The following is a 27,847-nucleotide window of genomic DNA, read 5'->3' as shown; positions in this document are numbered from 1 at the left end:
CAGGTGGAACAGTGCTGAGAGGGCTGAAATAAATATATATTTCTTTTAGTGGCAGTTTGTAGTTCTACCACAGCCAGTTGTTCTCCTGAGGCCGTTCCAGCTGTTACTTTCAGCTGTTGGGGTTTCATTGTACAGGGAGCTATTGTCTCATCTTTTAGCTGCTTGTACACAAAGATCTTTCTAAATCGATCTGGCAGTGTGTGTGTGTGTGTGTGTACACACGTTTCTGTATACACAGGGGTGTCATTGGTCTATATTTACCAACTTAAGAATGAGACAGCATTGTGTTGTCGACATACTTGGCAGTGAAGGACACCGAGTTCAGGGTCACCCTGATTGCTCAAGAGACATAGAGAGAGTGAGGTACAGTAGATGAAGACAGACAGACAGTCAAAGGCAATAAAGAGAGGTGAGACACTAAGACTGAAAAGCATCTTCAAGGAGTGAGACAGGGAGACAAAAGGAAGTGGAATATATTCGTCCTACAGATCTTTGGCAACAAGAGAAACTGTGAGTGGGATTTCCATTTCCTCAGCCATTAGCTAGATCTACCACAAATAGCAAGCAAGGTTTTTTTTGCTGTTCATCAGTTTCTGAGGAATTAGAGTACCTAATAACACTAAGCCTGGGTAAAATGCATGCACTGTACCTCTACAGTACATTTGCATAATGCAGCTAATTGCTAGTGTTTTTGCTTTGTCAAAAAGGTTTCCCTTCTCTTCTTGTTTCTCTTGAAAACGTTTGCTCGCTTCTTCTGCTAGCTGAACTTCTTAATTGTCTTGTCTTTTAATGGCCTTAGTGGATGCAGCTTTTTAATTACTCTCCTGGGAGACCACAAGTCAAGCTCCTGATGTATTTGTATAATTTCTTTCCCTTCGATGTTTAAAACTGTGAATCATTTACCTTGTTTTGTCTCAGGTTGATAGATTTTTATTATTATTATTATTAACATCAGACCTAGAAAATGAGCTCTCACATTACTCCAGAGACTTTAAAAAAAAATTGCACGGTGCATAAGAAATAGAACCACTTTGCTTTATCTGCTTTCCCTCCAGGGGCCTGGGGATCCAGGCTTCCCCATGGAGATTGATCAATTCCAATGTGCCAGAGGTTGACCTACTATCCTCTGTGCTCAAACAAACCTCTCCCCTTGGGCAGCAGTGAGACGCATAAAAACTAAAATAAAATAAAATAAAGTAAAGCAGCAAGGGAATCAGCTGACCTGCAAGCGTATTAGCCTGTTCCCCAAACCTCTTCCACAATGCAATTGAAGGAGATGAGAAGAGATAACACATTGCGCTTGTTTATATTGCTAACACAGGTGGCTGCTATTGGGAATGGGTGAATGAAGCTATCATTCAGGCACGACCTGATTCTGTTTGTTGGGTGCGCTCTGCACTCACCTCCCCAGAGCAAACACATGATTAATGATGGACAGGGTGTGTGCAACACTATGGCCAAGCTCAACTGATAAAATGTAAGAGGCTCAGTTGCTGAAAAAAAAGGGGGTGATTCACACCATTTCAACATGTCACAACACAGTAGGCTGGACAGTGAACAACACACAAAAAAATTGTAGGTTTTCACTTTTCTTTAGCTTTCTTTTCTATTTTACCAATTTATAGGTTAACCCAATAACTAAAGCTCCAATTTCCAGTTAGAGGCCCAGTAGAAACCCCAGTCGCTGGGGTAAAATGATTATTCCCTGGCCGGTTTGCAAGTGATTTCGGACGTTGCCAAATTGGGTGGAGCACCAAGAAAACCTCTTGCGGTTGATTTGGTTGCTAGCAGATCTCCATGGTCAACTGCAGTTTGCATAAAAGGTACTAACTTGTCTGCAAGATGTCAGGGCTTCGCAGTGTGGAGAGAAGAAAGAGAGGACCCAAACGTAGGATTTATGAAGGATAAGGACAGTGTTTATTACAAAGGCAGGATGAATGGGATATAACAGACTGAAACTGACTGATTGACTGAATGGCTGGCTGGCTGGCTGGCTGGCTAACTGAACTGGAAAAACACACATGCAGAATTGTCGGCAGCAATGACAAGACAATGAACTGGAGGAAAGTAAGGACTTAAATGCACAGGAGTGATAATGATGAGAGACAGGTGAGAACACAGCTGAACTGAATCTGACTAATCACACACAGGAAGTGGAACAGAACATAATGGACACAGACCGGGGCAAACATAAAACATAAAATGTGAAACTAAACAGCGACAAAATTCAAAAATGAAAACGCTGGGTCATCGACCCAGAAACCCTGACGCAAGAACTTGCAAACTAACCTCAGAGCTGTAGTGAAATTACAAAAAAGTGTGACAAAAAAACCCCAAGAAAATAGAGAACGTTCACCTTCAAAGTAAAAGTTGTGTCACAAAACATTTCAAAAGGCGAACAGTCTTCGTTTCCAGTTCGCATTACAATCTTAAAAGGTTAACAACCACTTAGTGAGTAGCTGGTGAATGTCTGCAGACAAGTCAGTGACTTCTCCAGCACAGTTTATCTCTTTGAAAGCAATGTCGCCTAGCAACAGTAAAAAACCTCCAGCAACCACTTGCCAGCTGGTTGGGGAATATATGTTTCTCCATAGCAACCACAGGTTGCTAGACAGTCGCCATTCAGTCTCTAGACCTGTACGACAAGAGCCTATAATAATCAGCAGCTTAATGGAAAAAAGTAGTTTCAGCAGTATTTCAAATGTTTTTGTAAAGCTACATATTAAAATGCTTAATCAGTTTTAATGTATTAAAAGGATTCTGAACAGTTTCTTTTCCTCTCTGAAGTGTATCTTTGACATATTGGATTGAAACCCCTTTATCGAAGTAGTATTGGGTGTTTGATAACCTCTTTTGATTGCTGTAGATTTAGAAATATAATTATAATTATTATCGCCTTGTTCGTTGTTTGTAGTCACTTCAATATAATATCATAAGAGATTTAAGCACTACGACAAATATTCTATATACAATTAAAACTTAGGGCTGATTATTTCCCATTATAAATCTATTGCTTTTGAAAAGCTTCACTGTAAACATATGCATAATCGTGCAAATAATCTGAACTCAATTTCAAACCCAGCTTCAGGTTGCTGATTACTAATACAGATACCCTCATGGCTAAGGCTACAGTGCCTTTAGTGCTCGACTGACTTCTATTGACAATCACATTGCCTCCTACACACCTCTGCATGCTCACTCGTAGCTTCCCCTCCCCTCCCAGGTGCCGGTTGGGGGGTTACCATGGAAACCAGGATGGTGATGCATCGAGAGCAGGAGGAGCAGTCGTCCCAGATGTCTCACAGCATGCAGCTGTCCTCCCAGATCAAGAAGAGGACCTTCACGTCAAGGTGCAAACAGACACACAGTGATAGCAGCATCACTGCATGCCATTTATAATGAATTAATTTGATAATATTTATCTTCATTTTAACAAAATTCGGGAAATGCCACAACCAAAGAGGAACTAATCCTAAAGGTATTATCTTTGACATCAGATCCAATTTATTCTTTTCTGCCAAAGGCTTTCTTTGTTGCCCAAAACCTAGAAAAATCTCAACAAGCTACACTAAGTGGCATGTTCCTTCATCTCGCTAATAAACACAGGAACCTCTTTATATCGTGTTATGTGTGGTATGTGTTCTCCGCTTTTCTCTGCAACTATTCTTTCGATTTACTTCAAACTTGGCAGGTGTATTGCTGGGGGCTCACAAAAATGCAGTGTTAAGCTTGAAGTCTGTCAGATCAGAACTTCTGATAATTTTGCTAGGAATCGCTTTCTGTTACACTTCTAAAAACAACTAGTTGCCTAAGGTGTTTAGGGAACATCGACACACCGTCCCCCAAGGAAAAAAACATCAAAAACAACGGCTCTCACCAAAACAGGTCTGTTTCTGGTGATTATTTGACTATTCAGTAACTGTTCCTTGTAGCATTGCTCTGTGCATAATTTCATGTGATTTATTTTCCATTTTTATTACTTAAATAGAAAATACAGGCTTAGTGAAGTCAAAACATTATAATCAAGAGTTGGTTTTGGTCTTTTCATGGGGTTTGCTAACAGCACAGAGGAGGAGTAATCCTTTACCCTTTCATTTAAAAACCACTACTTATCAATATAATGAACTAAACGCACTTAAACATGTGGCCTTTACATGGATTTACTGTCATCAGTGATCAATAAGTACTGCATACACATGAAATTCACTTCATTAGATGCATCTGTTCAACTGATTATTATTGCAAATATCATATGGAAGCAACTCGCTGCATTTAGGCCTGCAAACATGGTCAAGACCTGGTGAAAGTCAAACAAAAGATTATAATGTGGAAGAAAGATGATGTAAGTAACTCTGAATGTGGCGTGGTTGTTGGTGCCAGAAAGGCTGATCTGAGTATTGCATAGCGCTTTACTTAGTCCCTAAGGACCCCAAAGCGCTACACTACATACACTACATTCAGTCATTCACCCATCACACTGGTGATTTCAAGCTACATTGTAGCCACAGCTGCCCTGGGCCGCACTGACAGAGGCGAGGCTGCCAGACACTGGCGCCACCGGGCCCTCTGACCACCACCAGTAGGCAACGAGTGAAGTGTCTTGGACATAATGACCGGGACTGTCCGAGCCGGGGCTCGAACCGGCAGCCTTCCGATTACAAGACGAACTGCCAACTCTTGAGCCACGATCGTCCCATTTTAGATTTGAGAAACTGCTGATCTACTTGGGATGTTCCCACACAACCATCTCTACAGTTTGCAGAGAACGATTTAAAAAAGAGGAAATATTCAGGGTGGGGTGGGTTTCTGGGTGAAAATACCTTGCAGAGGTGTTTTTGTACACATTGTTTAAATACTAAACAATGTGTTAGTGTTTACCACAGTCATCTCTTTATAACCACAGTGTACATTTTTGGATGGCTGCTTAGAGCAGGATAAGATGTCACGTCACAAAGCCCAGACCATCTCAAACCGGTTTCTTGATCATGACAATGAGCTCACTGTGCTCAAATGGCCTCTGCAGTCACCAGATCTCAATCCAGTAGAGCAGCTTTGGTGTGACGCTATCATGTCAAGCCAAATCTCAGAGGAATGTTTCCAGTACCTTGTTCACTCTATGACACAAAGACCGAAAGCAGTTATGAAGGCCAGCACTAGCTACTTTACAGTACTTTTGTTTACTATACAGGATCTAAGTTAAACTCCTCTTAACTCTGGGACACCTCAGAGTCTAAAAAGTGGCTTAAAAGAAGCTCCGTAATCACTCTCACAGTAACAGCTCAAGGGAATACAAAAACAGAAAACTGATAAGCATAATATTTGTGTTGTCATATCATGAAGACTTCTGTTCAAACTCAAATTTTATAAGCAAAACTCCAGAAATAACTAGTTCTGTTTTACTTTGTGTAGTATTGTTTATTGCACGTTTATTTTTTAAATGAAAGAGACAATTTAAACAAAAATTACAATAGAAAATCCACTGCACTGTAATAGGAAAGTGCAGCTTGAGGCTTTAGAATTGATGAAGCAAACTGATTAATATTTGAAAAAGGTGGAACTGTCTCGCACCATAACCAGCTTTCTGTATAGTATTAAAAAGAAATAAGCAGGATATAGGATTAACAGATTGAGCAACTTGTTAAGATGAGGACTCCTTGCAGCTTTACTAATAGCAGAGGACATCCGTATGCATCTTTGTTATAAAACAAATGTATCCTTTATGTAAATTTCCTTTTTAGTACTGATTCACTACATGGTTCAATGACACATTCAATCAAAAACTACATCAACACATGCACACAAGCAAACAGTTTTATTTGCTGTCTTTTGACATTGTACTACAGCCGGTTTTAGAGGCTAAAGTTAAACATAAACTCTTGATCATAAGATAAGCAGACAACAGCGGGGTGAGCTAACGGATAAATTAAGACACCTGTGTGTACAGATGCATCGGTTCAGCTGCTTTGTGGTTAGCATGAAAATTACCTGAAGCAGGAAATGAATAGCATTCAGTTAACCTACGACACAAACATCCAAAAAACAATCTCAAGGTCAAAGGCTGACTTTCAGTTTAACCCATGAACACCTAGTCCATCATATTTGATAAATATAGTTTTGTTTTTGAGACGTCTACAACTATGTGATTTTTTTCTCCTGAAAAACCTAAAAAAAACATTTTAAAGCAATTTCAAGACGTAGCAAATATAATACAAATGAAAGCCATATATGGAAATGAACATTTTATAAATAAAACTGTCAGGTGGTTTATTAAACTCTAAAGTTTCAAAAAATGCAAATTAAAATGTTAAAGTTTTAACCGACTATAAACATGTCATGTGTAATGATTAGATTGCAAGTCTGGTCCATTGTTGTTTGCCTCATTTTAATTTTCTCAAAAGGTTTTTTTTATAACTTTTTTTGTTTCTTTTCATTTGGCTGCCCACACTCACATGCAGCAGGCCTATCCATTTACACTATGGCAGAACACAAATGAAAGCAGGCACACAGGTACAAGTCAACATATACTCATACTCTCAAGCCAAATTTGCCTTCATTTTCATGCACCCCTCTTGCTGTAGTGAGTTATTAAATTAGGCTAACCTGTGGGTCTACAATCTCCATTGCAGAACAAAGGGAACTGGCCAATAGTTCTCCTCGGGGAAGATGAAAATAAGCAATTATTCCATCTAGCTTAGTTCAGCTGAACTTAGAGGTCATGTCTCCTTTTGTTTAAAAGAAGAAGCATGAGAGGGAGCAGGTGCATTGGTGAAATTTATACTTAGAACATGCTCGTGGGAGCACACTCAAATTTATCTTCATGTTAGATTGAGCAAAGTGGCCTCTGGGTAGGTTTAGCCAACACCAGAGAAGGGAACAGTTTTCTCTACAGTGGTTTCATTTTTTGTATTTGTAGAATAGCACAAAACAGTCTTTGTACAGTATGTTGACATGCATGAAACAGCGATAACAGAACGTCCAGTTCCATCAGGTTTCCCTCTTTTTTATTTCCTCCTTCCAGTTACACCAAGTTAATATTTTGAGGAAGCCCACTGTTTGTAAACACAAACGAACAACCACTCTCTTTCAACCAACAGCAGTGGCATGACATTTTTGGCCTGCACGGATTACTGCATGCATTTGGAAGTTCCTGTTTATATGTGCCCTCGTGTATACACATAAATAATATTTATATTTACACACACACACATATATATGTACTACCCAGCCACACACAACATTATTCAGTGGCACACACATTCAACGGGAACCCGAACAATAGAAAAAAAATACAATTATAGGAAAGCAAAAGCAGAAGTTGTTCTCTCAGCACCGTGAAATGGGGAAATTTCCCAGATTACAAACAAAAGAAAAAGAGAAGTCACGTCAATTTGCATTGCCATTTCTAAGATGACTTGTTGAAAGCAATGCCTGAGGCTAGATGTTAACAGCAACGGTCGGGGTTTGTGTGACGCAGGTGGATAATAATACAGTTCTGGCATCACATTTGAGATTTTTATTTATTACAGTGAGACTCTGTGGTGAAGTAACGTACGGTACTTCACAGGAAGAATAAGAGCAGCAGCTTTTTAATTAACAGGAATCCAAAAAAGCTAATCCATATTCCTAAAAACAAAAAGAAAAGGTTTTTTCATTACATAAGAAAAACAAGGGAAGCCTCCGCACTTATAAAATAGCCTCTCACTGAGGTTGCAATTATTCTAAAAGAGTAAGCCTCATCTTCAGATAAGGAAAAAACTCAAATTTGTGCTTCTCGTGTTACAAATGTGCTATTCAGTTTACAACTGCAACAACAACAAAAGCCTCTTTCCTTCCATGGTGGTGCACATACTGTGGATAACGTCGACTCAGTTTTATGTTGGAAATTCAGACAGATAGAGTTTGTGGTGCAGTGTAGGCTCAGAAATGTACATATCTGCATAATTGGGCAAAAGTCTTTTCTTTACTAGAAAAACGGGAAGTAGGTGCAGCGGTTTACTAAAACATGCAAAACATATAAGGCAAAAACAAAGTTTTTACAGTGATGTGCGGGAAAATCACTATTTGTTATGAACACCTTCTTTCCTCAACACAGCCTGAACTCTTGCCATGCTTTCTTGTAACTTCTTTCTCCAAGTCTGTAGGTGTAGTTCTCCATGGATCTTGGTGGATGTTTCAATGCTACATTTTGGATTTTGACTAACTTTTGTTCCATTCTCTTGCAAGATGATCCCACCCTGTTTCAATAATGTTGAGGTTCAGGAAGGCCAATTCCTCAGGTCCTGTTTTGATTGGGGTTTTTATTTTTCTTATTTTTTAAGGACACTGCCTTCAGATGCTGGTCATCTACCGTAGATAGGTTTTTCAGGCCTACCGCTTTTTCTTTTGTCCTCCACATATTCAGGTTCCTCAATTTTTACAGACATACTGCACAGGCTGCTGAGATCTGTTAAGTCATCAGCTAACAGACAAAAATACTATTTTATATGTAAAATTAGGTTATCTTTGGGATAACCTATGGTAATGTAATGGTTAGGCTAGGTAATGATGATCAGTTTTGCCTATAGACACAATTTGAAATAAAATTAGCTACGTTGTCTGATATATAGAGACAGCTAAAAGGAGTGAAACAAAAATGAGTGAAAAGCATCCAGTGTCTAAAGAAGGCTTTTGAAAAAACGTAAGGAAGACTAAGGACTTATTGTAAAAGACCGTGTTAGAAAAAATATATATAAATAATTCTTGGAAGCAAAATATAAACAAATTGGGGGGGCTTCGTGGAGTAGTATATGATGAAGCGATAACTAGGCGGTAACTAGGAGAATTGTTGGCAGTGCATCAATATTTACACTCTCCTGTATGTGACCAGTGACTGCAGTTTATGTTTAGTTCATCTGGTATATTCCACCTCACTAAATGTAGCTCAAACAGCCAAACCACCACCTGAATCAAACATACTGTAGAGCCTGAAAGTTTTACTGTTCACTATAGTGGAGTGAAAAACTTTCAAATGGCTGTGACCGTGTCATAAACAATCCAATAAACTCGCCAATACATTTGCATGAGCTTAACGTCACCAACCGCAGTTCCTCTTGATGACATAAAGACAATAACAACATGTGTTTGTACACCAGTGAGGAAAAGGGGAACACTGACAGAGCAGAAGCAGCAGCTGATTGCAGTTATGACATTTCTCACAATCGAGGAGAAAAGAGGTCATATGCTGCTCTGCTCGAATGGCTATATTAGGGTTTTCAAACCCCAAATGGGATGAAGCTAGTTGAATAATCGCATAAAGCACAAGGCCACAATTCTGCAAACACTGCACATTTTACTGCCCACAGACAAGAACCCAAAGACACGACTGTTTCAGCCCTACCACTGTGTTTAATATCCCGTTTTTAGCTTGGATCCCATCGCCACAGGATCATAGCTAAAATTAAAAGATGTTTTAACAAAGCAGTATTTTGTATTCCCCATTTAAAATAGTAGCGAATCCAATTTAGCAGCTTGCGCAGTAATACTACTGACAACACAGGAGTAGTATAAACTGAATAGTGACAAACATGCTACACCATCCTATGAACCACGCTTTGGGTTTACCCCAGAGCTGCAGTGACAGAGGGTATATTAGTGTGACAAACATTACAGAGGATGTGTTTCAAAGAAGTTCTGCCTGTGATGGATTTATTTTCTTTGCAGTTTCCTTTGTCTTGTTTGATTTTTGGTTTGCCATTGTTTACCTCGCTACATCTTCACAACAGGAACCAGAAAAGATGCATAAAAGTTGTTTTCTTAACTGAGATAAGAGTTGCCTGCTTTAAAGTGAATCCCTGGAGCGCCTGAATAAATGAACCCTCATATACTTTGTATTTGCCTACATTAACCGAAGCACTCTCTGATGCACGGCCTCCTGTGCTTCTCAGATAGAGGATATTAGAGGCAGTGCTGCTTTCTAGTGGCAGAGGAGAATAATGGCCTGATGAACAACAGATTGGATATTGTGTCATAATCCGTGACAAAGTTAATAGGCGTGCTAATATCCTTCTATCAGCAGAATAGATAACTGTGAAGGATGACAAGGGAAGATATCTATTTTGTAATCTGTCACCTTTGTGTGTCGTTTGATGATTTGCAAGATGCATGTTAATCATGCTTTGTTTTATTTTATTTTATTTTTTTGTTCTCCACAACACTTTGGATGTCACAGCGATGACGAGGCCTCCTATTCAGGTGTCTTTCCTATCATACCCGGTGATGTCATGTCAGTCAAAGAGGTCCTCAACATGGACAACTTCCCTCGGCACAGGACATGGTGAGGCACAAAACAGCTCACAGATCATCTTCATACAGATGTAATTTGTTGAAAAATACTTTTCCATTTAAATTATGTTTTAATTAAAATGAAACGTGTTAATTCTAGTGTCCTAAATATTCAATACTTCCATAAGCCGAGTCAAGCTCAGTGAAATGTGTCCTGGGAATTTCAATGGATATCTATCAACAAATGCATATCACGTTGCAGGACGATGCAGTCAAATTATCCTCTTTAAAAAAAACAATAACATCCTTGAGGTCCAAAAATGTGACTCAAAAGCATAGAAAGTGAGAGCAACCACATGATCCTTTAAATAGTCCTAGTAGCAGAGGCTCATAAAAACCAGAAGCCTGCATCTGCAAGTCTTGATGCGGGGATTTCTAACGCTTGATGAGTCTTCAGTGCATGAAAAAAAGGGCAGCAACCATGGACGAGTCTCTTCACACTGTCAACAAGGCTCCACTTTTTTTTTTCCTGAGGACTTCCTTCCTGGATGATCTGTTTATGTCATAAAACCCTCGCCTCTCTGTCACTATCCATGCTCTCTCTCCACTTTATTTGACAAAGAAGAGTGGGTCAACTTCCACTGACGCTTTGCCCTGCGAGCTAATACAGCACAAGAGCTTTTCTGTCAATAGAGAATCTCAATAAACAACGGAAATCAGGGTTTTTTCCCCTCGTTCTCGTCCGTCTATAAAAGGCCAGCTGGGTCCCTTCATTTGCTGGCTGATGTCATGGACCAAATAAGCAATAACTATTCAACTGCAGTCATGCAGAAGAAGGATATTAGATATGTTTGTATTTTTGTGGTTATAGATAGAAGCAGGGGAGTCTCACATCCTGTGGAAGGATGTAGAGCACAGCGCACTGTTTTATTTGTTAGTCAATAAAACTCTTTTGTTTTTGTTATTTAACTATAATAAATATTTGTTTCCCCATTTATTTAATGTTCATGAAACCCTTCATCACACAAATGCATGAAACTGTAACCAGGATCAAGACTGATGGGACACCACTGATAAACATCAACTACCGCCACACTCAAATGACAGCTAATCTAAGATAGGAGTCAGCCGATACTGATGATTGTCTGATAAACTCAAGCTATCGAACATCTTCATTTTTGACTCTGGTTTGTTTACAGCGAGTGGGGCAGTGGTTAGCCTTATAGCAAGAAAGCCCTTGGCTTGAATGTGATGGCCTGTGTAGTTTGCATGTTCTGCTGTGCCTGCACGAGTCCTCACTGGGGACTCTTGACTTCCTCTCACAGTCCAAACACATGGGTGCTGAGTTAAACAGTGATTTTTTTTTTCTTTTTTGTGTCCCGTTTGGAACTTTAGCCATCAGAATTGTTGTCTTAAGGCCAAGAAAGATGCCAAGCGGATTTATTTTACCAAGTGGATCATCATGGCCTTTACATATTGGTCCATTTGATTGACCTTTATTATAATTATGAATTTATTTTATTTTGGATTGCTACAAACGAGACAGACATGACTGGGGGATAGGACAGGGAGAAAGAATGAAAGAAAGAGAGGGAGAGAAAGAAAACCAGAGGGGAGAAGAGACAGTGAGAAAAGGGGGGAAGAAAGAAAGTTACCCAGTTACTCACTCACTCACCTCTTAACTACCTATGTAGTTAACATCTACAGACTACTGCAGATTAAACCTACTAGTTTATTTTAATTTAAAAGATATTGAATTTTTTTTAAATCACTTTATGACTCTGAGTATAAGGACTTTGCAAACAGTCTGTGAAAGTAAAGAAACATAAATAAATAAAAAAGGTCTTTTTTTTCCACTTATAGAACATATACCACCTACACAGTGCTCTCGTGTCTGGTGCAGTCACGTCCATTGATAACAGCCTATCTTTGCAGCATCTTTGCAGCAGATGGTTTGGTTTTCAAGCAAGTGAAGAGTGAAGGCAGTCTGCCAAAAGGAGCATGAGATTTTAAAGAAAAAAAGCCTCCATGTGTTCAAGAGGGAATTACAAAACTGGTTTGTGGGTCGATTTGAAAGACATGTTGGTTAATTGTGTTGGACTTCATATACGAAGCAAAAGAATAAATATTCTGGTACTCAAGCTGGACTTTTTTTTTTTTTTTGCCAGAACACATGGTCTTTAACTTAGTAAGTGAATCAGAATATAAGAGGATTTTGCTGATGACATGTATGAACTCTTTTTCTTTCTAAGTGTCTTATGATCATGTTGCCAGGACAGGATTACTGCTCGGCTGTCATATCTAAAAATAATCCCAGAATAGAGAGGTTTAGGTCACAGAGAACACACGCTGAGGGATTGTTGCCTCTAGTGAGTTGATTTGCTTTACCAAAATCCCTCTTCTGCTCTAGGGGCACCTTGTCCTGTCTGGGTCACGTAGTGTCTGTGTTGCAAGTCAATAGCACTTTCAAATTTAAAGGCTTAGCAGCAGCCAGTTTCCTGTTCTCCAGTCTATCCACAACCTGATTACACTCTTGTGTCAAAAAGGATTTGACATTGCTAGTGTAGACTTCATCATAAGTGCTAAAAATAAAAGATATTTCCTTCTTCAGGCCATGAAAGGAAGCTCTGGCTGGCAAGTGGCCAAAAAAAGTAAATAGACAGATGAACAGAGGTCACAACCAGTGTTAAAGTAGCAGATTAGAAATAGTAGAAGACAGTTGCCAAGTAGCAAGAGTGAAAAGAGGGGAAGTCATCGAGGGTGAAATCACACCCTCTTGAAAGACAAAACACAACTGAAAGTAATGAGCCTCAGCTGCAATGATGTAGTCCTGCCAACTTAGCATCTCATTATGTCCCCTCTTCCATATCACCACGACAACCCTCCTATCTCATCAACCAGTGACTATCCATCCACAAACATGCTCAGCTAATGCCGCAGTTTTGTGTCACCTTCAGATTTTAAGATCCAAACCCTACCGCGCAAATTTGCAAGGTCGACTCCCTCTGAAGTGCATCTTCAAACTTCCTTTCTCCTCAGATGTGCTCAGATGAACACAGTGTAGACGGATAGTTTAGGATGGAGGCTGGAAAAAGCTGAAGATGACTGACCTCTACGGGCCAAAAACGAAACGATGGAAGGATGAAGCTGAAAGCTCTTGAGAACTGGCACACTATTTCCAGACCTCTGCTTGAGCGTTTGCAAGATGGGGGGAGCCTAACATTCGATTTGATTTGTGCGGAAACGAATGTGCTAGATCATTCTGTGCTGGCAACTACATGTTCCTATCAGATTCACGTAATGGTCTCTCCAGTATCTTCCCCACATAGTCTGAGGTAAGAAATAAATTATGCAGCTGACTCATGCATGCCCGGTTTGTCTTGGCAAGAAGGTTTTTCCTTTTCTTTGCAGAGACAGGAAAGGTTTTGGAGAAATAATAAACCCATAAACCTCTTCATGCCCACTGACTCGATGTGATCCAGTGATTCATTCCACTCAAGGCTTAAATCTGAACCCAGAGAGATTAAAAGCACCAACACACTTTGCTAAACAAGCCGGTGGCAACAAATACTAAAAACTGTGTTTTTAGGCACATGGGATTGTTAGTGTGTGTTCGCACATATTTATTTGCCCGTTTAATCAAGAAGTTTGCGCATTTAACGGAAAGATCTCGGCCATTTACCGAGCGATTCATGCTCTAGCAAAAAAACTCAGAACTGCTCGTGTGAATATTTAAGATTCTTTCTCTCTGCTGTGGCAAATAATTAAGCCCTGGGGTCTGCCAGTCAAAAAATACTTCAAGATGCACATGCACTCTACCATGATGAGAGAGGAGTACTCATAATAACTATAATTACATGATAGCGTGTTTAAGTATGTATATATCTATTCAAATGGATTAACTGGATGTACAGAGGAGATGTATACATATTCATTCCGTCAATATGTCGTGCAAACGTGCATGGGCTACCAGTAAGGCTTCATTAATTTTTTAAGAGGTGCCTGGTTTGTTTAACAGCTTACAAGGAGATCAGAGCACAGGTTCAAGAGCTGAGAGCTGGTAGGGATTAATTTTGTAACTTCACAAACACTTAGATTAACACAAAAGAAGAGACTAATCAAAAACAAGCCTTGAACCTCTTCCTCTAGTAACGCAAGTTTTCCTACTTAGTGTGTCACCTTTTTGTCCTGAAAAAAACAAAAACAAACAAACATTAAATTTGCTTCCTCTGACTGAATATACTATCACAGCTGCCTTGCATCTCCATGACAACCAGCCTGATGAAAGGCAAGTCAAGGATGTGACACGGCCGACGACACGGTGTCGCTTTGAACTGTCCACACCTGAAGGATTCCTGAAGAGGTAGAAGCGTTGCATCGTTTTTACAGTGATGTGAATCAGCAGTGGCAGCCGGGCTTGATGTACAACTCAGAAATACCAACGCCTCAAAGCCTTTGAACGTGTGCGAGAACCGTGCTTATATGAAATGACAGAAAGCTACAAATTGAGCAGCGAGCTAATGACCTCATCAAGGAGCGTTTGAGAAGACAATCTGACGAATATCATAAAACTAGCATTTGACTGTAAATGAAGTGGGACACACTGAAATTGTATCATGCCCCTCTTAAAGTGAAAAAGAAACACTATTTGGATTCTCTCAAAAGGTAAAGCCATCTATTGCGAAACATGTTTAAAATTTTGCCTGCAATTCACATTTCTGCTGTTACCTCTGATGAATGCTAGGTGTTTTTTAACATGCTACTCACACCAACAGCACAAACACCTTTGGGAGGTCCAGTTCAGTGAATCTAATTAATGTAGGTGAAGCTTGGCAGACAGGCAACAGCTACATCTCCCAGTGTCAGCATAACTATCGGTCACAGTGCACAAGCCTCAACAGCATCCAAAAGAGAGCTGTAAAAAAAAGTATGTAGCTAACAACTTTGGAGCTTTAATGAGAGAAAATTGTTTTTGGAAATTCACATTTTTAAGCAGAATAATCTAAATCATCCTTGGTAAGGACAACCCAGACAGAAAACTCTGTCCACTGCAGTCGAAGTTTGCCATGGGATTAATTACCCCAGCCTAGAGAGAGAAACACCTACAGAAACTACAGTAATATTAGACCTAAATCTGTTGATCTATTGGATGGCTCGAGTTAGTGAGACAACCAAAATGGCAATCTAGCACTTCCTAGTGCAGGGGTGGGCCATTAATTTCCCCAAGAGGCCACACAAGCGACTTGGACTGTTGTGGACTACATCAAGAGGCCACATTAGCATAACTGGTACTCCAAACCAGTCCCAGTGACCCTTTGAGAAAGTTAATTGCTCACTACTGCCCTACCGAATGCCCAAATAAGGACACAAGTAGAGTTAATGTAGGCAATAAAGTAGAAAAAAAAAACAAAAAAACATCTGGGACCTGGCATGGCATATATAACACACCAAAGGCTGCAGAGGTTACAAAGAAGCTACTGCAGGATGGAGCAATGTAGTAGTAGTGTTGTTTCTATTCAACAACATTCACAATACTATACTCGGGACAAATCATCCAACATTATGAAACAATACATAAATAACCACAAAACAAATTTAAATTACTTCATGCTTTACACCAACAGGGAAATCCTAAAAGAAACCATGGCAGCTGATGAAGAGTATGAGAGAGAGCAGTGGACAATGTTTGGGAATGAGGCGGAGAGGGTGGAAATCGATGTGATCAGGAACCAGCAGTTGTTACGCACTCGTGTTAACAAGATAGCTCTTCGCAAACAGGTACAGTCAAGCATTTGTCTTAAGAATCCCATTATTTTATTCATCAAAAGACTACAAAACTGTTTAGATATTAGCATTTCTGAAAAAAAAGTGCCACAGTTTGACCACCTTAAATAAATACAGCTTTTCTGATTGGTAGATAACAACCAGAATATTTTTCAGAAAGGTTCCCGCTTGATTACTGTTGCTAATTGTCCATCCTTCCTTGGTCCTCCCACTTGTTTTAATGACAGCCAAAGCACAGAGACTTGCTATATTTAAAAAAATACAGTGTGTTTATCTACAATAAATATTTATATACATCCATGTTTTCCTTCCATGGATAAATTCACCACTCTGTCTGTACCTCAGGCAGAAATGAAGGCATCTGCCCACATGAGGTACCTGGAGCAACTGAGTCAGAAGGCCCCAGACTTTCCAATCCCTCTGAGGGCTCACACCGTCTGGCAAGGCATGACTGTGAAACTCTCCTGCACTGTCCAGGGCTGTCCAACCCCAAAGGTGACATGGTGAGTACCCTCATCTCTTTCTACTACTGCATTCTTTATGCTAAAAAATGTGCAGTGTCCCCACAAAAATCACAGGGCCATGGGCAAAGTTGCATCCTGTGATGTTAACCTATGACGTCACTTGTCTAGTTTTGTAGATATGCTGTAGAAATGTCTACACTCTCTTGAATATAATACAACCAGATGTGCCTTGCCTTGTGGAGCTGTAAGGGCCAAAAACTACAACTGAAAAATCCAGGAGCTCTTCCTACAAAATCATGACCAACTTAAGCAAAATAAATACCAATATAAAAATAACAAACCACAAAACCTGTTCTAAGCATTTTACTTGAGAAACTACTTTTTTTATACTGTCAACATTATAAATGAACAGTAAGTCGATGTTTAATTGCCATAAAACTGCATTTGTTCTAATGGCCAGCAAGATGCGACTACTTGGGTTTAAATGAAGAAGAAGCCAGATTGTTTAAAAGTCTAAGGAAAACAGCCCTTTAGCTTTCTTGATGTGTGAACTCGACATTTTCATTCACTGATTTCAAATTTCACTGAAAGCAACATGATGCTTATTTAATAAATTACGGTTCCCATTACAGTCATTGAGGAGGAAAAAGCAGGGTATGCTTTACGGTGGGTCGACCCTGTAATTGACTACTCTGTGAGCATGCAGTATCCTTCAACTTGGAAAATCGACCCTTTTTATATACAGACACACATCACATACATAGCTGGTCACTGTCTATAACACAAGGTGCAATATCCTGGGGAAATGGGTTCCTGTCCTCTGGTCTAGCCATACATTTGGATATCTGCATTTGTTCCAGCTGATAAATGAACATTTTAAAAGTAAAGAAGAGACGGGAGAAACGTTCGTCAGCATAGCTGGTTCACCATTGAACACTCTGGAACTTCCAGCACAGCAGCTAGCGGACGTAAAGAGGAATCCACAATTTGTTATCGTAAAATGTGTATATTTTGAACTGCACTGTCATGTTATCTCATAAATAACTATATATAATAAATATAAGGAATAAGGAAATCTGTTTATGTTTTAGGTGTTTATGTGTCACGTGTGTTTATGTTATTCACAGCAAATTTTCATGCTGTGAACCATAGTCTAAGGAGCTTGTAAAGAAAAGCGTCTGGACTTCGTTAAGTTGCTTGAAGACGTTTCACCTCTTATCCGAGAAGCTTCTTCAGTTCTAAGGTCAAATGGTGGAGAGTCCCAGATTTAAACCCAGTGGGAGTTTCCCCCCCAAAGAGGGACAAAAGGACCCCCTGATGTTCCTCTACCTAATCACATGAGCCAAGGTGTGAAAACAGGTGTGGGTCACAATCAGCCAGGGTTTCAGTGAGCTCATTGTGAAACCTGACCCCACCCTATCATGTGATTTCCTGAGGTCAGATGGCCCAGGATGTGAGTGGGCGTTAAGGCGTCTGGGGAGGGAACTCAAAACTGGATTATAGATGGCAGACAGTTGGTGTCGTAAACCACCGCCTCTGTTCAAAGATGGTCGATCACAGTGGACATAAATGGCTTCATTCACTCCTCTTTCAAACCATCTGTCCTCTCTGTCCAAAATGTGAACATTGGCAGTGACCTTTGTCCTTTAGATGCAGATGGACTGCTGAGTCTTGTCCCGTGGAAATGGCTCTTCTATGTTGTGCCATGCGCTTGTGAAGTGGCTGTTTGGTCTCTCCAATGTAGAGGTCTGGGCATTCCTGGCTGCACTGTGCAGCATACACCATGTTGTTAAGTTTGTGTTTAGGAGTTTTTTCTTTCGGGTGAACCAGTTTTTGTCTGAGTGTGTTGCTGGGTCTGAAGTACACTGGGTTTAAATCTGGGACTCTCCACCATTTGACCCTAGAATTGAAGAAGCTTCTCGGATGAGAGATGAAACGTCTTCAAGCAACTTAAAGAAGTCCAGACGCTTTTCTTTCCAAGCTCCTTAGACTACGATGACCTGGATGACTGAGAACCTTCAGAGACACATGCTGTGAATCCTTTTTATACATTTATTTTTTTTTATTTAGGTAATAGTAGTTTTCTCAATGAAAAATTGATGAAGAAACAATTGGATTGCCTGAGATCTAGCTCTGCAGGAAAGCAGGAAAAAGACTGTCATCATAGCAGACTTTGGAATCTACTAAAAAAAAAAAATTAAGTGACAGTTTGTCTTTTTTTGAGCACTTAAAAATAAAAATAAAAATCATAAAAATTGATAAAAATGAAAGTTTAATGGCACAGCTGACCTAACATCACTTACTGGAAGGGGAATTTTATTCTGGTATGATAAACCATTTGTATTTTGGGGTTTGATTGAATCATAGGTATGTAAAAAGGAAAACATGAGACTGAGAATACTGTATATTGTAGACCAGGCACCTGTTACAGCCCACCCATGGCTGTTTTCCTCCATGCCATTCCCCCAGTGACTGCTTCTTTAACTGTCCAAACATGAGCTCCAAAAGTTTCTATTCAATCTGACATGGGGTCATCTGCATAATTGTGTCCCTTTAATTTCATTTCTCGCTCGAATAGAGTGAGTTAGAGCACAATAAACTGTTTGCAGAGTTGTACCTTTTGGGGAGAAACTGCGTGTTATATAATCAGAGCTGAAATAATCAGTCTATCAACACACACAAAAACAACCAGGTTTAGAAAATTACTTCTTAAGTCATTTATCAAGCTAGCAAGCATTCTGGTTTTAGTCTCTTGAGTTTGATGATTTGTTGCTTTCTATATTTTATATCCATGCTAACTGAATATCCTTGGATATTGGGAAGTCAGAGCAAAAACAGAAAGATGAATCTTCTATGAATAAAACAGTCCTTAGTGGCAGCACTACATTGTATTATTATTTAATATATAATTGATCCAAAATAAACAAAAAGGTTACATTAAAAGTCCAAAACTTACTTGCAAAAAAACCAAAAAGACCAAGAGTCATGACATTGCTGTCCAGAACCCTGAGCTGAATATTGCACGCAGTATTAATATGAAATAATCTGTGTTAATTCAGGCAATGTGCCAAACTGTCGACCTTGATACCTGAGCTGCTGTGAGACTAGCTGATGAAACGACTGCGTATGCTTAGTATTCATGAGCTATGAGATACACACAACCTGTGGCTCATGAGTTTCACTACCCCATATGGGACCCATCAAGCCCAATGAGCTGCCCTCAACAATGCCCAGCACAAGACAGAATAACAGATCAAAGACCCCCTGTAGTTATCAGACATTCAGCCAAACCAACAATTGATTATGAAAGCTGTGCATGAATAATTAGTAGGCAGGAGCATAAACCACCCAAGTACAGCCTGATGTTCATTTACTCTGATATTCAAAAAACAGAAATTATGTTCTTTTTTGGCAGGTACAAGGATGGTGAGCCGCTGATCATATCTGACCGACCGTGGAATTACAATCTTCAACAAAAATTTGGTCTCAACACACTGGAGATCAGAAGGTGGGTCACTAGCTCAAATCTCTAATTAAGTCTGGAAAACTGGAATGAATGTGATGGAAGTGTGCAAGATAGGGCACGCAGCAGATTACTTGACCTTGCCACTGACAAATTAGGAATGGAATAAGAAACTGAAGCTACTTGTAGGTAAGATAAGGAAATTAAATGGTGGCGTTATGAGATAAAACGTGCCTGTTCAATTAAGAAATAAATGTGCGTGCTGTGTTGCAGGTTTTTTCTATTACCCAAATCCAGCACAAGAAAAGAGGTCACAGCTTTTTCAACATCTCTTGTGGCTTGAAATTCACCCACTTTCAGCTCTCACTCACAAACAGATGACATTCTATATCTTCTACAAAGGTGCTCTCCTGATGATGCTGGCGAGTACAAAGTGGTAGCCAAGAGTCTCCTGGGTGAAGCTGTGACCTTTGGAACGCTCGTGGTGAACTGTGAGTGGTTTCTTATTTCATCTCAAGTCAGCTTTGCTCAAAAACCAGTAGCAAAGATGGATTACAGTACAACTGCCCCCAAAAGACTGAAGAGTCTAGTTTCAGTCAAGCTGGCAATGAGACACTGACACAGTAAATTATTTGACTTAGTTTGAACATTTTTCAAACTTGGTTTACACAACTTTTACCTCTTTTGTTGTTAGTTTATCTTTTCCCATTTTCAAATAAAACCTGAGTTCTGGCTTCCTGAGTGCAATTCCTTCGAGATCATACATCGGAAGCATGAAAAAATGAACTTTAGATCTCACACTTCTAACATTTTCAAACTTCCTTATTTTCCCCATAAACATACTTTTCATACACTCAGTGGAAAAGTTTAACCCTCTCTGCTTTAATTATTCAACACAGATTCAACAAGATGCCAGAAATGGTCCATATTGACCTGATGGCATATTGAATTGTTGCAGATTTGTCAGCTGCAAATCAACGATGCAAATCTCTCTTTCCACCACATCCCAATCTCTACCGGATTGAGATTTAGTGACTGTGGAGTCCAACAATTATGTTCAAGAAACTAGTTTGAGATGATCCGAGTTTTGCGACATTATGTGTTAATCTGCTGAAAGCAGTCATCAGATGATGGATACATGTGGTCATGTTGAGTTGGACACAATGCTCAGGTAGGCTGTGGTGTTTAAACAACGCTCAGCTACAACTAAAGGGTCTAAAGTGTGCCAATAAAATATCCCCCACAGCATCACACCTCTATCCCCAGCTAGAAACACTGATGTAAGGCAGGATGGATTCATGCCTTCACCTTTTATGCCAAATTCTGTCCCTAACATCTGAATGTTGTCTACACATAACAGACAAGTTACCAAAGAACCGATTTTAAATTAAAATTTTAAGCTAGTTCCTCGAGTTAGATAGAGTATTTTGGCACCCACAATTCAGAAAGAGGTATTAGCTGAAAACGTCTCACCGTGGTATGCAGGATACCATTAAAAACATTGGGGAAACTGGAGAAGTGTGGTCAAAGCAAAAGAAGAACACCACCTAAAACATCTTAAAAAATATTTACTGCAAAAAACAAAAAAACAAAAACAAAACCATAACCTGAAAGAAATATCCTTATAAAGGATTAATTATGAAACCACGATGCACGAGTCAAGACCACTGACATCAGCCATGCAAGGAAATCCTAGCACTTTAAGAACATCTTAAGTAAATTTATCATAAGCAATATAAAGTAAATTTACTCACCATCATCTGCAGTCAGTGTTGGAGGGCATTCTTCAATCATTTTTGCTCTTATGGGCAAGTTCACAAAATCAGCAGGTTAGGATATCTGGCTTTTTAGCACCTGTGCACAAATATGATGCGGTTTCTGCCTTGAAGATGGTGTTATATCCCGGCCTGTTGGTGTCCGTGAACCATCGTTTGCACAAACAGCCTGTAGAAACAAGTGTCTCAACTGCAGCCTGTCCAACTGTCAGCCATGCACCTGTTACTTTGACAAGTAGAATAAAAGTAGTAAGTGAAACTGATTTTTTTAAATAATTTTTTACCTTGTTTAACTTTAACTTTATTTTCAGATTAAAGAAGCTCCGCCCCTGACATCCCAGGTGGTTTGGCTAGCCACTGAGAAACTAGAGAAGACGATATTGTGTTTAACTAAAATAAAGTTCAAACGTTAAATTTAACCAGCACCTCAAGCTTCCATGAATATTTACTTAAACCTCCTTTTACATTGCACCATGAATGTAGCGCTGGGTTTTTCCTTACAGGCATGTTTTTCTTCATTAGTCCATTTACAGCTAACGTAAATGCATATTTTGAAATCCTGCTATGACAAATAAAGCATTTCATTTATTTTTTTTGCTTTATGTTGTTGCACAGATGATCATTAAGGTGCCCAGGGTGCAGATGCTATGCTGGCTAAATTTGACCAAATGTTTGTATCTCCATCCTCCTAATGCCTCGGGTCTCCACGGTGCAGTTTTCTGTCCTCATTATCTGAGTTTCTATGTAAATTTGGTGTTTGTAAGAGAACCGGCATCAACGGAAATGATCAGAAAAACAGGTCCCGTTGCAGTGCTCATGCATAATAAATTAAAATGAGACAGTGGGTGTAGCAGTGACTAATAACATCTACAGTGAGCTATACTGCCTCGCAGCAGTGTTACAGAAACTATTTATTTTTTTATATATTTTTTTATTACCTTGACCTACCTGCCCTTTTATGAAAAGGCTTCACTTTCTGAATGCTCGAGCTCACTTTAATGAGACACTTCAAGGCTTCTTCTACATTTCACAGGTATTCTTCAGGCTTTAACACAGCCTTAGGTTAAAGGGAATATTAGATGTGACTTGCATAAATGTGGCATTGCCAGGTTTGATTTGCCTTCTGCTTTATCTTTTCTTTCTTTCTTTCTTTTTTTAAACATGTTTCTTCTTCAGTCTCACAGTATCATTCACTGCTTTTCTCTCTGTTTCTGACCCTGCCTGCCACTCTCCAATCTGTCCCGCTCCGCCGCCCTGCGATTCAGCATATCAAGGAGCCGTGGCTGGCTCAGAGCGCTCGCAGACCTCCGGTAAGTTTCACACCAGGGCCTAATGAAAAGTGTCCCCTTTCATTTTCTCTGCCACCCTTTGAAGTTCCTCCCTCCACCAGTAAACGAGGGCAGGCTGAGTGACTTTGAAGACTGTGACACAACGTTTGGCTCTGCTGTGCATGTGGCACCTCTTAGAGAAAGACATGGGAGGATTGAAAGGGAGCTGCACACTGATGCTGTTTGGATATCACGGGAATTTATGTTTCTGTGTGGGTGTTCATAGATGTACAGGCATAAGTAAGACTATTTGTGGGGTAGTTACTGAAGGGATAAAACGACTTGCTTCCAAGTGAGCAGAAACGACAGTCATGTATATTTCATTCCAGGGACAGCGGGAGATTTATCCCACTTCGCTTCAAGCTGCGGAGCACCTCATACTAGCTGTGGCAGTCTGTGGCCTAGATTAGCTTCTGCCATGTGTGGGGTTCAGGACTTTTTAAACTAGAACTACATCATTTATATACATATATATGCTCGCAATCTGATCAAGCCAAAGAAGCGGTTTTGCCAGGAACAGCTATCTGACATAGACATGTTTATCTTACAAGGACCTCTAGTTTTTGTATAAAACATGACATCCTGGAAAATATATACACTTTTAGAATTTTATATTAAACTAGTTAATGTCCCTTCAACTTCACCTTGTTTTTTAATTTATTTTTATTACTATTTTCACAAATTACCATCTTCCTCCAACCTTTTCCAAGTAGCTTTAGTGCCCAGATTTAACTTAACACATATAAATGACTTCTGCAAACATAACCCAGTCACAGGTGGCCACAACCTTGTGTACCCCTAATGCTGGTCCCAAGCCCAGAAAAATGGAGACAGTTGCACCAGGATAGGCAGAACTTTTGCCAAATCAAGCAGGCCATCATGAATGAGACTTCTATAATGGTTTGGAGACTGAAGGTGGAGCTGGAGGTAGCAGAGTTTATCATGTTAGAATTTTCATTGGGAGCGAGCTGGATAAAGAGACAACGGTGATGTGGTTTGGAAACATACTGGGCAATGGACATTGAATTTGGAAGACTACAGACAAGATTCATGGATGTAGAGGACGACCTGCAGAGCGGTTGGTGTGAGGATGATGAGGGGGCTAGGGTGATAGAGCAGCCAAAAGAAATTTTAGAAACATAATATCCACTTGTAGTCTGACACATTTTCAATGAAGCAACAACCATAATGGGTCATATTGTGTATATATCTTTTATGATTCATATTAGGGATGTGAATGTGGGTTATTTTACCCATCAGTTTTATTGCTTGACTGCAGGGCACAAGCAATCAAGCTTTACTGTCTAGCTACCCTGATGTGCCACAACATTCAAATTGCTTAATAGAGATGTGAATAACATTGATCATCTTGGTACCATACAGTGTCCTGCTGGGAAATTTTGGTCCTGGTATTCATGTGGATTTTACTTTGTTATGTATATAATATATATATATACTTGCCAAGCCTAAAAGAAAAATCCCAAAAGAAGAAGGCTCAAACATATGCTTCGGTGGTGGTGGTTGTTGGTTGTGGTTTGTGTTTGGTGAGAATGTTCGAAGTGTTGTAAATAAAGACAAAAGCTCCCTTAGTTTTGCTCAGAGCTGTTACATAAAGTGAATGAGGGAAATATCGAGTCCTAGAGTGTTTTGTTGTTGCCCCCACGGGCCTCCCAACGGTTACCAAGGGCTCTCGTTGGCCTGCAGGCCACACTTTGAAAACCCTGCTCGTAATCCACAGGACCCAAGGATACCAGTCTCAGACAGCAAAGCCCTGTGACCATTTCTCAACAAGCTGGATTGTTTTGATAAGAGTTATTTTAATATTGTGACCTGTGTATGCATGCACTGTTAAAAATTTACGGCTAGTCAACTCTGTCCATTGTCATCATCTTGCGCAGATGTTGCGTGTTTCTTGTCAGGTTTGACAGATTTCTTATACTGACTGTGCAAATGTGCGCGTTTCTAAAGAAAGCAAGGTTTCTATTGAAAGTGTGCTGATTTTAAATTTAATTTATCTTAAAGGGATTTTAAAGACATGGCAAAACTGGAAAAGTAAAGTCAGGAGCAATATCATTTATGTATGTATTACACTATTGCTTCTGAGGAATGACCATGTAGGTGCGAGACAATCCAATATTTTCCCTACACACACAGATATTAAGTGGCAATCATGTTGAATGAAGCTTTATCAGCTTGTAATGGCATCAGGGGCTGCTTGCTAGGAGAATGTGCTGAAGAATTGCATGCTGCTATTTTTTTGTAACTGATACTTGATTATCTCATATGGAGCTGATTGTATTTTCCAAAACAAATCACTCAAACTAAAGTGTGACTGCGGTAAATTTATCATAACATCAGTGCACTGAGGGAAATGCAGGATTTGAATGATGGGAAGCAAACATCTTTGCGGTGTGTTTCAATAATTCTACGCACACTGCTGTGATAGCCCGGACTTCTAAGCAGAACAAGATCATTATGAGAAGCATGTCACAATCTTTCAGATTAATCCCTGAGAATGGGATTTGACGAGACCTCATGGCACAGATATCTTGCACGTCCGGATTGTATTGCTTTGCTGTTTTTGACGAGGCAGAGAATGACAGGCAGCTAAAGGAATAACTTGTCAGGAACTGTTCACTTAAAAACAAAGAGTGCCATCTGCAGCTTTTCTGCTGTCCTGTGACGTTTCCCCCGGGGAATTCTCTTATAGCTGCTGTGTGTGTCTGTGCTTGGATAAAGCAGTTGGTCTTTTTCTAGTCTGTATTAGATGGTCTTTTTAGGCATTTCTGTCTCTATCACCTGTGTGTTCTTACTCCTGCTCCATTCCTCCCATCTATTCTAGCCTTACAGCTTCAACAGGAAGCTCGGTTTGGCACCTCCTTTCCCCCGACCTGGGTGAAAGAGGGTGACACTCTCACCCTGGAGTGTACATTCACCTCAGCTCTGCTCCTCTTCCAGAAGGATGTCAGCTGGTTTAGAGATGGTAAGTGTTGCAAATACAAACTAATTAAGTAAGATTTATTTATATTGCATTTTTAAAGAACAAAGTTCACAAAGTGCTTGGCAGAAGAGAATAATACACAACAATTAAAACTAAATCAAGGCAAGCCTGCACAAGCTGGTCTTAAGTTTCTTTTAAAAATGTATTAACACAGATCTTAGGTCCAGAGAAAGCACAGATCTAGGGCTCTAGGGACAGCCATCACGCAAGGATCAGCAGATCTCAGATCTAGAAGTTATATATGGCTGTAGGAGCTCACTGATGTATGGAGGCAACTGACAATGGAGGGCTCTAATCGCCAAAGGTTTAGGACCTTTTAGAGGCCCTGGTGAGAAGCCTCATAGCAGCATTTTGGATAATCTGCAAGCGATCTGGGGATGATTTACTCAGAGCAAATCATCCCAAAGGTCCAAGATTTTAATTACCTTTGGGAACAAAGATGTCAGGTCCACAGATCATAACTTCAGTTTTTGTGTATTAAGAAACAGATAATAGGATACCATTTAGTCCTTTATAATACGAATGCAGTCTTGAACAACAGATAATTTGGTCACATTCTGGGGTTTCAAAGACAAGTACAATGAAATATCAGCCGTATAACAATAGTATGAAATGTCTTCAAAGTTATTCAGGATGTGTCCAAGTGGGAGCAAACAGGATAGGTCCCAGGACTGAACCTTATGGCACACCACGGGATAAAGCAGCAGGAGGGGACACAAAATTAGCAAAAGCAAGTGTAACACTCCAGTGAGAGGGATGGGAAGAAAATAAGTCAAAATGCCCACCCACGTTCTAAATCTCTTAATCAGGGTACTACGATTAACTGTGTCAAAGCAGCTGACAGACGCAAGAGTATAAGGATTGAATAGTTATCTGCATTTCATCTCATTTTATGTGTTAAAATTTCATTTGAATTTCAGTAGAGTGAATCTGGCTGAAAGTTATCTAAAATATTGTGAACAGTTCAAACTTCTGGTAGTTGGTTGGCCACCACTTTTTATAATGTTTTGGACATGAAGGCAGAGGGTGAATAATGGCCTCATTAAAATATGAAGGGACACAGCCAGAAGTTAAAGCATTAATTACCTCGAGTCTAGTGGCGTGAAAGACCTTTTTGAACAGTGAAGTGTTCAGTGAAGTAATTCATCATAAAAGCATTATTCTTTACTTTTTAGCTTGCTTTTTCTATTTTCCAGGTGTACAACTGCATCAATCCAGCAATGTGGAGATTAAAACATTTGACACCAAGGCCGTCATCACCTTAAGGGCTGCACACAAGGAGCATGAAGGTCTTTATGCTGCAAGACTGAGAACCACAGATGGAATCCAAGAGCACAGCGCTTTTGTCTATCTCACAGGTGAAACCAAAATGAAATACTCTACTTAAGAATGTTAGCCTACACTCACAATTTATCAATGCATTAGAGTCCAAAGATTAATTGATCTAATATAAATACTGAAGCTGGCTTTGGTGCTTTAAAATTATCCACTAATGTGAAAATATACCTCCACAGTCTCACTGAGAGAAAATTAAGACCACTTTTCATGTGCAAATGCTTAGCATAAACAAACAGCAAACCTTCAGATGCATTAGTTTAGCTTAAAGTTTAGAAACAATAGGAAACCCTCAGCTGGCTCTCAAAAGGATCATCATGATTATAAAAAAAAACAAAACAAACAACAACAACAACAACAACAACAACAACCCATTCATGTAGTCTTAAAAAACTGTCACGGGGGGTGGGCCGGTGTGTTTGAGGTGTGGACAAAAA

The 27,847-nt window shown here is 39.7% G+C and overlaps 1 protein-coding gene across 3 annotated transcripts in view; it reads left to right on the top strand.

The window, feature by feature from the left end:
* The first annotated feature begins 336 nt into the window (after nt 1-336).
* The window catches only part of myom3 (myomesin 3), a 69,740-nt gene continuing 42,229 nt past the window's right edge, over nt 337-27,847 (top strand). For 2 of the 3 annotated variants that reach the window (XM_087848340.1, XM_087848342.1), the window contains exons 1-10: nt 337-510; nt 3,224-3,350; nt 10,208-10,312; nt 15,885-16,038; nt 16,390-16,547; nt 19,924-20,016; nt 20,374-20,462; nt 23,012-23,056; nt 25,917-26,057; nt 27,272-27,433. In XM_087848340.1, coding sequence (XP_087704466.1) covers nt 3,244-3,350; nt 10,208-10,312; nt 15,885-16,038; nt 16,390-16,547; nt 19,924-20,016; nt 20,374-20,462; nt 23,012-23,056; nt 25,917-26,057; nt 27,272-27,433 — 1,054 coding nt within the window. In that variant the 5' untranslated portion in view covers nt 337-510; nt 3,224-3,243. Of the gene's footprint in view, nt 511-3,223; nt 3,351-10,207; nt 10,313-13,537; nt 13,596-15,884; nt 16,039-16,389; nt 16,548-19,923; nt 20,017-20,373; nt 20,463-23,011; nt 23,057-25,916; nt 26,058-27,271; nt 27,434-27,847 lie in introns of those variants that run through there. The other variant, XM_087848341.1, reaches the window with a different exon arrangement.

Source organism: Neolamprologus brichardi, chromosome 11 (genome assembly GCF_056152115.1).
Source record: "Neolamprologus brichardi isolate AB-2024 chromosome 11, ASM5615211v1, whole genome shotgun sequence".
NCBI classification, from domain to species: domain Eukaryota; kingdom Metazoa; phylum Chordata; class Actinopteri; order Cichliformes; family Cichlidae; genus Neolamprologus; species Neolamprologus brichardi.
The sequence above is the reverse complement of the archived record's forward strand: the minus strand, read 5'-3'. Positions and strand labels throughout refer to the sequence as shown.